Source organism: Corylus avellana, chromosome ca8, assembly GCF_901000735.1.
Source record: "Corylus avellana chromosome ca8, CavTom2PMs-1.0".
In the NCBI taxonomy this organism is placed as follows: domain Eukaryota; kingdom Viridiplantae; phylum Streptophyta; class Magnoliopsida; order Fagales; family Betulaceae; genus Corylus; species Corylus avellana.
Window position 1 is genome coordinate 13,188,642 of NC_081548.1, and position 9,581 is coordinate 13,198,222.

General features: G+C 34.7%; 2 protein-coding genes across 2 annotated transcripts; both read right to left on the reverse strand.

The window, feature by feature from the left end:
* Positions 1–1,145: 1,145 nt before the first annotated feature.
* On the reverse strand, positions 1,146–2,140 carry LOC132190904 (lachrymatory-factor synthase-like). Its single transcript, XM_059605928.1, has 2 exons — positions 1,962–2,140; positions 1,146–1,531 (listed from the first exon to the last, which is right to left on the reverse strand). Exons 1-2 carry the CDS (start codon positions 2,055–2,057, stop codon positions 1,154–1,156), a joined length of 474 nt encoding a protein of 157 aa, XP_059461911.1. The 5' UTR covers positions 2,058–2,140; the 3' UTR covers positions 1,146–1,153.
* Positions 2,141–6,818: 4,678 nt separating this feature from the next.
* LOC132190905 (lachrymatory-factor synthase) lies at positions 6,819–8,660 on the reverse strand. Its single transcript, XM_059605929.1, is given in 2 exon segments — positions 6,819–7,072; positions 8,432–8,660. Coding segments are annotated over 2 exon segments (483 nt in total).
* Between the last annotated feature and the right edge of the window lie 921 nt (positions 8,661–9,581).

Here is a 9,581-nt window from a genome sequence, read left to right on the forward strand (position 1 = left end):
AAGAAAGACTGAGGATAAGGACAAAAATAATAAGATGTGGAATTGAAAATTACCAAAAGAACCTCGTCACTGATTATTCAAAGTCTATGCTTGGGTGGTGAGGTGGGAACCCCCCCCACCCGTTTTGTGCTGATTGCCACTAAAAAAGAAAAAGATACAATGTGGGTCTTTGACATTTTCATGTTATCAAGAATTTCGCATCTCCATGTAATATTATAATAATAAAAGAGTTTAGTAAAAGGAAAAATGTAAAGTCAGTACATATAGTTTATTTGATTTACGATTAACTGATTTTATGGAATCAAATTACACTTAGAGGTTCATGATATATGTTAAAAATATAATTTACTTTTTACAATGAAATTTTGTTTATTAGCTTAGTAAATTTTGTTAATGTAATAAGTTAAATAGGAAACGCATCGTAATTTTAATTCCTAATAATTAGGTAAATACTTATGGAGTGACTATTGGTAACATGCACATGGTCCAATCCAAAGTAAGAGCACTCATATGGGTTTTTGGTTATTTTGTTGAAATAGTGATTTTGGTACATGGTTTCTAAGTAAAAAAAGGTTTTTTAAAATTAAAATTAATTTTTTTAGGACTGTTATAGAAAGCCATATTAGGTCTCTTAATTCGATTAGGAGACTGACTTACGATTTTTTTGAAATTTTCAAACCTTTTAGGGTTTAGTTTACACTTTATAAATAGGATTCTAACCATTGAAGAAAGACATACTGCTAGCTTAGAGCAAAAACTCATAAATTACTTCTTGGAGGCTTGAAAGAGTTGAAGAGATGAAGATCATGGTAAGGACATGTATGATGTAGTTTAATTAACGGTCAAGATTAAATTTCTCAAAATTTCTCTTCATATTCTCTCTCATATTAAAAGTTTTTAAAAGTAAGTCAACTTTAAGATTCAATTTTGCTCATTAATTAAATTAACTACAACATACATAATACTATTAAAATAATAGCATGTAAGCTAGATTCTATAGAAGGAGGACATCGTAGCAAAGTCATGAGTAGCTAAACCTGTTGTGAGGTATTGAGTTTTTTTTTTTTTTTAATTATTATTATATATGGAAAAAGGCAATAATATATGGAAAACGGAAATAAAAATTAATAAATAGGGCATGTAGGGCCAAATTTCAGCTTCTTGAAATGAGTGCATAATGATAAAGCATCTTCTGTGCCATGGCCCGGAGGTTAGACTCCAGATAAGAGACCAGATCTTCAATTCTCCACCCTTCAATCGGATCACTCACGAACGACCACTCGATCTTGCACCCACGTCCGCCTTCATCTTTGATCGGCAATACTATCATTGTTGCCACGTATGACTTTATGCCGGTGTTATTCTCTATGACCTCATAGCTCAAGCACCGTTTGATGGGATCAATGGCAAGCAGCTTCTCCTTGGCCCAGTTGATACGGCCGCCGGAAGACGATCTTACTGTGGCGGCGCAGTAGCGGATCAGGCCAGGCTGGCCAGGGATCCCATCTACAGTGGCGGAGCCACAGTGTCCCTTGGGGGTGCCACGGCACCCCCAAGGATTTAAATTTTTTTTTTTTTTTTTTTTAACTCAGGCACCCTCAAAATAAAAATTAAAAAAAAAAAAAAAATCTTTTTAGAATCTTACATATCCATTGCCCAAGATACAGCAACAAGCAATCATTCTCTGCCATCTTCATTTAACCCACGGCAACCCTTCTTCAGTTCTCTCGCACCCAAAAAAAAAAAAAATCTCTAAGACTCTCTCTAGTCTCTTTGTTCTATGTTCTTTTTATCACAGATTCATAGATAATGCATATATTGTGTGAATTACCAAATTTTTAATGTAAAGAAAATTTTTAAGACGCCAAAATTTTTTTTGGCGGCACCCCCAATATAGAGTGACTGGCTCCACCACTGCATCTATTCTACTTGATAACTAGGAAGCCATTTGTGTAGGTTACAGAAGCCTCCAAGAGAACCCAGACTTGTTGTGCTGTCGGGTTTGCCAGCACAGCAGAGACTTTGCCTTCCCATTTTGACTCTGTTTCCGCTGCCATTTGTGAGAGTCGATTGCAGAGAATGAAGGTATGTGTGGCTCTGTGGGGGTGGGGGCGTTATGTATAGGAAAGAAACATTGAGGAAGGACAAAAATAATAAAAAATGGAATTGGAAATTACCAAAAGAACCTCGTCACTGATTATTCAAAAGTCTATGCTTGGGTGTTGAGGTGGGAAACCCCTCATATTTTGTGCTGATTGCCACACAAAAAAGAGAAAGATGCAATGTGGGTCTTTGACATTTCCATGTTATAATAATAGTAAGAAAAAAAGAATTTCGCATACCCATGTAATAATTATAATAATAAAAAAGTTTATTAAAAGAAAAAATGTAAAATGTGGTTCATAGATTTACGATTAACTACTTTTATAGTATCAAAATGGATGTTAAAAGTAGAATTTATTTTTTATAACCAAATTCTATTTATTGACTAAATAAATACTGTTAGTGTGATTCTAACTTAAAGAAAAAATGTGCCATAATTTTAATTACTAATACTTATGGAGCGAGAGATAGCACATGACACAATCCAAAGTAAGAGCACTCATATCGGGTTTTCCGCTATTTTGTTGAGTCATATAACGAAAAAACTCCACATCCCGCTAGCTAAAGTGGCTAAAAATTTGTTGAACTTCAAAGAAATTTACATAATACTGTAACTCAACAATCCATATTAAATAAAAAACCAAATCTTGTTCTATTTGTACTTTGGAAATAGGAAAAGTAGTAACTAAGATGAAAAAAAAAATAATGTGATTATTTAACTATTTAACTAAATATTTATTAAGCCAAATGTTAATGTCGGAGGGTCCATCCTAGTAATGCTTCTTTTGACTCCACAGTGGGTAAAACCAAAGTAGAACGTGGCCGGCCATGAAAGAAGAAAATGAGGAAGCAAAAGTATGAACAACATCAGTTCCATTAAATGTGTCGGCCCACGAGCTGGACAGGCTTTCTTGGTTGCCGGAGAGAATATCGGAGCTTTTATACAAAATGCATGCTTGTGTATTAAAAAGGAATCTTGCAACCACGGACTTGGACCTTCAAGTCTCTTCTTTCTTGAGTTTGGAAATTATAATTAATTACATTTGACCTGCCCCGGCATTCATGAAAACTAGACAATTTCACAACGAGAATGTTAGTTTTTTTTTTTTTTTTTTTTTTTTGTCTAATTAGGTTGATATTATTTTTTAAAAAAGTAAAAAAAAAAAAAAATTGTTCTTATTTATCTCACTTGTTTTTAAAAAAATAATGTTCACCTAAAATAAAAAAAACACTAAGAGAATACGTAACATTTCATATTTCACAATTTCAATGTCATTTAATTGGCTGCTTCTAATGACCAAAAATATTTGCTCTTTTTTTTTGGGGGGCATTAAAAACCTCTAAGCCTATCAAATGTCAAAATTAATGAAAAATTATTATTATTATTAAAATTTATGATATTACGAGGAGATTTTGGCAACTATCACAGAACATGCACAATCATTTGAAGAAATATCATCAGGCTATCTAGGGGGATTGTTTAAGTTGCGCCGTTGTTTCATTTTTAAAAAATAATAAATTGTTAGAATATATAGAAAATTATAATATTTTTTATATATTTCATAATTATGCAGATATTAAATATTCTTTATTTATAGGTTGATCGTAATTAAATATTGAGATTGTAATCAAATCAAGGAGATTTGATTATTATACTTATTTAGACATTGCCTTATAAATAAGAACCTTTGTATTGTAGACAAATAAAGTTAATGAGCACAATATAGCCCTTAGGGGTATTCTGAGTGGTGGACGTAGGTGTCTAATACCAAACCACCATATGTGTTTATTTTCTATATTGTTTCTGCTATTATTTTCGCATATTTATTATTTCAATATGGTATTAGAGCTACTGACTTACACCAGTGTTTGATCCAAATGGTCCTATGAAGTATTTTACTTTTATTTTATTTCTCCTTTCCACGAGAAAAAAAAAAAAAAAGAAGGTTTGGTTAGAGAGCACGGATTCGTCATTGTTCCACTGCCTTGTGTCTCCACCGGTAACCTTCCACCAGCTATACCGGTCAACAGCACTGCACCTTCCTAGCTGTCCACGGCCCAACTCATCTTTCCAGAGTGGTGGTCTCTTGCTCATGCCCGAACTGCCAGATCTGTCGGGGCCTCCACCACCGATCCTGGCCCACGATGCCCACAAGCCATTGCACCAGCCCACTGCCAGTCGAGCCTTGTGACGACCACAGAACCACCGCATCGTTCCTGCTAGCCGTCGTTCATTAACCCACCACAGCCAACTCCACACAAATCCACAACCATCAGTCCACCTCATCTCCAGCAATCCAGAACCTTCGCGCCATCACTGTGCTCTTCTTCTCCACCAGGCCGCGACCCAAAAACGCCCATCAGACCGCGCCGCTCAGCCACGCCGTTCTTTACCACACCTAGCCGGCAGCCGCAGATCACTACCTACAGTCGCCGATACTTGCTGCCCCTAGAGGTGCCGATACTTGCTGTCTCATGCATCCTCTCCAGACCAAGCTCACAAGTGCCTCTTGCACCCACCTACACCGGATCGTAGCCTGAGACTTTCAATTGTATGTGCCACAGTGGATTGTGCCCCTAAGATCCTACACTCTTTTTGCTACATGAACCCACACCAGATTTCGATTTTGAAAAAAAAAAAAAAAAAAGAAGTCCAAGTCGACCACATCACACACGCCACGTGCGTCGGTCAGGTTTGGTGCGCCAATTTGATAACCGGCCAAGTGGGCTCATTTTTCCTTTTATTTTTTGGCCCAAGTCGGCCCTTTTTATTTTTGGCTCATTGACAGCCCTGGCCTGTTGTCAGCTCTTTTTTGGATTTTGGCCCGTCATCGACCCCTTTTATTTTTGGCTCATTGTCAACCCTGGCCCGTTGTCGGCCCCTTTTGGATTTTGGCCCATCGTCGGCCCCTTTTGAAGTTTGGCTCATTGTCAGCCTTGGCCTCTTGTCGACTCCTTTTTGAAGTTTGGCTCATTGTCAGCCTTGGCCCGTTGTTGGCTTTTTTGCATATGCATTCACCGGCCACCTGCCGCAGTAGCTGGCTGCCCCGCCAGCCTCTATCTCTTCCAGCAGTCACCACCATTTACGACTAATTTCCGACCTTCACCACCACCGTCATCATTGTTTTTGATTTCAAATTCAAGGTTCTAGAATATTCCACCTTGAGTTTGAGAGGAGATGTTAGAGTATATGAAAAATATATAATAGTTTCCGTATATTCTATAATTATGCTAATATCAAATATTCTTTATTTATAGGTTAGTTGTAATCAAATATTGGGATTGTAATCAAATCAAGTGGATTTAATTACTATACTTGTATTTAGACATTGACCTATGAATAGAGACATTTGTATTGTAGACAAATAAAGTTAATGAGCACAATATAGCCCTTAGAGCATCTCCAATAGCATTAGGTATTTTACCTAGTGAAAAAGTACAATTTTTTTTACTTTAGCTATTGTTTTTTCACTACACACTCCAATAGATTCTCTATTTCATTATCTACTTGCTTTAAAATATTATTTCTGATTTTTTTTTTAATTATATTATTGCCAACACTTAATTAAAGGGAAAAACAAACACACACACACACACACACACACACACACACACACATATATATATATATATATATATATATATGTGTGTGTGTGTGTGTGTGTGTACTAATTCTTAAAATTAATAACATAAATAAATTTTTTTCATCAAACTATGTGAAGAAAGTTTGTGAGCGAGAGAGATAAATTTTTTGTGAAAAAATTTTGTGTTTGAAAAAGAGACGTAGCAAATGTGAAGAGGTGTTTAGAAGAAATAAAAGGTGTTTGGTGAAAAGATGTGAAATAAAGAAACAATAAACAAAAGAAAAAAATAAACAATATTTTATTCATCTAGTCTGCTATAGTGAATAGCTCCAAATTGCTATTTACTGTAGCAATGTAGCTATTCTAACTAATGGCAAGCTACTCTGTTGAAGTTCAAAAAAAAAAATAAAAAAAAATAATAGCTAAATATAATTAATTTTAGTCTTTTAGCTAAATTGTTGGAGATGCTATTAGGGGTATTCCGAGTGGTGGATGTAGGTGTCTAATACCAAACCACCCTATGTGTTGATTTTCTATATTGCTTCCGCTCTTATTTCTGCATCTTCATTATTTCAACATAAATAAAACAAAAAACATACAAGTTTGAACTTTGATTAGGGTTGACAATTTTTGACAAGACTCGTGAACCTAACATGAATCCAACACGAAAGTAAAAAGTTATGGTTAAGGAGTCTAACCCATTTATTCAAATGAGTTGAGTTAAGGTTGACATATATAGTCTTATATTGATGCCTCAATACGACCTGAACCTGACTAACGACATAATGACTGGCAATTTTTTACATAGCCCGCAAACCCGACACAAACCTGATACAAAATTAAAAGGTTAGGGTTGAGAAACCGCGAACCCGACACGAATTAATACAAAATTAGAGGGTTAGGGTTGAGAAACCGTGAACCCAACATGAACCCGCAAGTTACGACTGACCTACATAATCTTATACCAATGCTTTGACACAAACCTAAACATGACACACGAACAAAAACCAAACTTTGACCACCAATATCCTTTATAATGGATTAAAATTTTAAAAATTTATTTGCGGTTCATCAGAATTCAGGAACGATTAAAGTGAAATACAAAATTACAAAAAAAAAAAAAGTAGTAGTTTACGTGTCCCAATGCTGCAGTGCATCCTCCATTCCCTTAGCCATGCACTGAAGGCCCACCTCATACTTCTTCACCAAATCATGTAGCTCCCGCCCTTCAACTGGATCAACGGTGAAGGACCACTCGATCACACACCCATCTGCACCTTGAGGAACAATCTTGACCGTTGAAATGTATGACTCGAACCCAATATTGATGTCCACTATCTTGTAGCTTAAGCTATATCCCTCGTTATCGACTGCCGTTAATCTTCCTTGGACCAGCTGATAAGTGCCAAATGTTGCTTATTTGGACCCCCTTTATTTACATTAGTTAATCATTTAGTTGTGTCGTTATTTAATATTTTGTGTTAGTTTTGTGTTTTTAGTGTTTTGTAGGTCATTAAAGAAAAACTACAGCTTTAAAGGGAAAGATGCAAAGTTTGGAAGAAAGCATACTTTGAGAAGACCTAGATGATGTGGTTAAGATCAACCGAATCCAATAAAAAGGTTAAATCGGATTAAAGATCAGATTGGATTAAAGATAGATTGGATAAGATTTTGGATCGGATTCAAATTCAGATTCTGTACATGTCTCAGTATTTTGACTATAACTTTCCCCTCAAATATCGGATTGAAGTAATTCAATCGGCATTGGAAAAATAACTCAAAATACTACAATTCATTGTAAAATAGGATTTTAATAATTCGGACGGTTACTATGCCAAAATCGCCCCGCAATTAAAGGACACAAATCTGGACAAATCCCATTCCGATTTCAAACTTCTATTTTGACTGGGAGACAGACCTCCGAATTATCTAGGTTTAATAGGGATTTTAGGACTTTCCTAAGCCTATAAATAGACTTCTTTGTATTCAAGAAAAGATAGACAATCCAGAGAGCAAAATTATACAGTTTTTTTCTTTTTAGTTTAGGTTTTCTTTAGTTTATGTTTTATTTTTATGTGGAGCTAAATTCCCAGCTAAGGTTGGGGATGAAGCCTCATTCATGAAGAACGACATCATTTTTATGTAAGTCTTTATTTATCCAATTTTATTGAGTTTTATATTTCAATTGTTTTACTTATAATCAATATGTGGAGTGATTCTTGGATATCTCTTGTGATTTAAGGATACATGTGATGATTTGAGATAATTTCATATGATTGATTGCTTGGTTTTTAACTCATAAAAATTGGATATCCCTTATGATTTGTTCTACGGATACATCTGGTGTTTCAATTGAATTTGGATTCTTTTTGTGATTTGGTCAATGAATGGATACATGAGATGGTTTTGATTAATTCTTTGAAGCATAGTAAAACATACATAAGATTTAAATTGTGAGAACTTCGGGTAAATATTGATGAATATGGAGTATGTTGTTATGATTTGGTTAGTGTAGATTCCTAAACCTTAGTCTTTACCTTTTGTTTTATTTTATTTAATTTATGTTTATCTTTTAATTTTTAAAACCAAAATTCAAAACCCTTTTGGAACTAGGTTAGGATTTAATTAGTTTAGATTTAAAATTCTCTTTCAAAAATACAATTCCCAGTGAGTTCGACCTCGCACTTGCAATCCATTAACTACAATTGATTCGTGCACTTGCGAGTTAAATAAATTTGCACAACACCAGCTAAAGGGCTTGTCGGTGCTGGCGCTGTCGGATGCGATTGAGAATCCGGCACAGTATCAGATGCAACCAGGCTCGCCGTTGGTGCCGTGGATGCCGTAACAAGTGGCAAGGCTAGGAAAACACTTGTGGAAGTTGACGAAGTCCTTGTAGAGAGCCCATATTTGGTCTGCTTTTGCATTTGTTAGTCTTGCACAAACCTTGCCTTCCCAGTTTGCCTGCGCCATGAGCTAGAGAGAGACGATAACTCCAAGATGAGTTAAAAATAGTGATTTTAAAAATATATGATTTGAAAATGTGATTTTTAAAAATATAAGTAAGCATTTAAAATTGTGCGTTTTTTTTTTTTTTAAAAAAAAAAAACCTTATTATATGTGATTTGAAAACACAAATTTTTTACGTTTTCAAATCGCAATTCTTTTAAAATGTAATCTCAAACAAAATATTTTTTGCTATTTGGTTTAAAATTGCAATTTTTGTTTATGAAATTGTAATACCAAACGCACCATAATTAAGTAGATAGACAGACTTTAGTGGTTTCAAGACAATCTTCATGTGATTATTAATAAGTGCTAAAATATTCATATTTTAACCCCTTAATTTACACTTGTTAATTTCTTAGTCTTGTTATTTTGTGCTATTTTATTTCTTTTTTGTGTTTTTTGTGTTTTTGTAGGTCATGGTCCATGGAAAAAAATGAAGCGTTTCTGGAAAGTTTCGGACTTAAAGCACACTTTGAGAAGGCCTATAAGATATGGTTAAGTTTAACCAATCATAATAGAGGACCTATAAGATATGGTTAAGTTTAACCAATCATAATAGAGGACCTATATGATATGGTTAAGTTTAATCAAATCAAAGAAATGATTAAATCGAAATTTCTCTAATTGGAGTCAAATTTAGATTCTGCACATGTCTCAATATTTTGACCATAATGTTCTGCTCAAGTATTGGATTGAGGTGATTCTAGCAGCATTGGAAATATTTTGACCATAGTATTTTCCTAATTCGGAAGTTTAGTATGCCAAAATTGTCACGCAATATAAGAACGTAAATCTGGACGAATCCTATTTCAATTTGTACTTGGATTGCTTCATAATTTGACTAGGAGATTGAAGTCCGTTTTCTCTGGGATTCTTAGGGCTTCT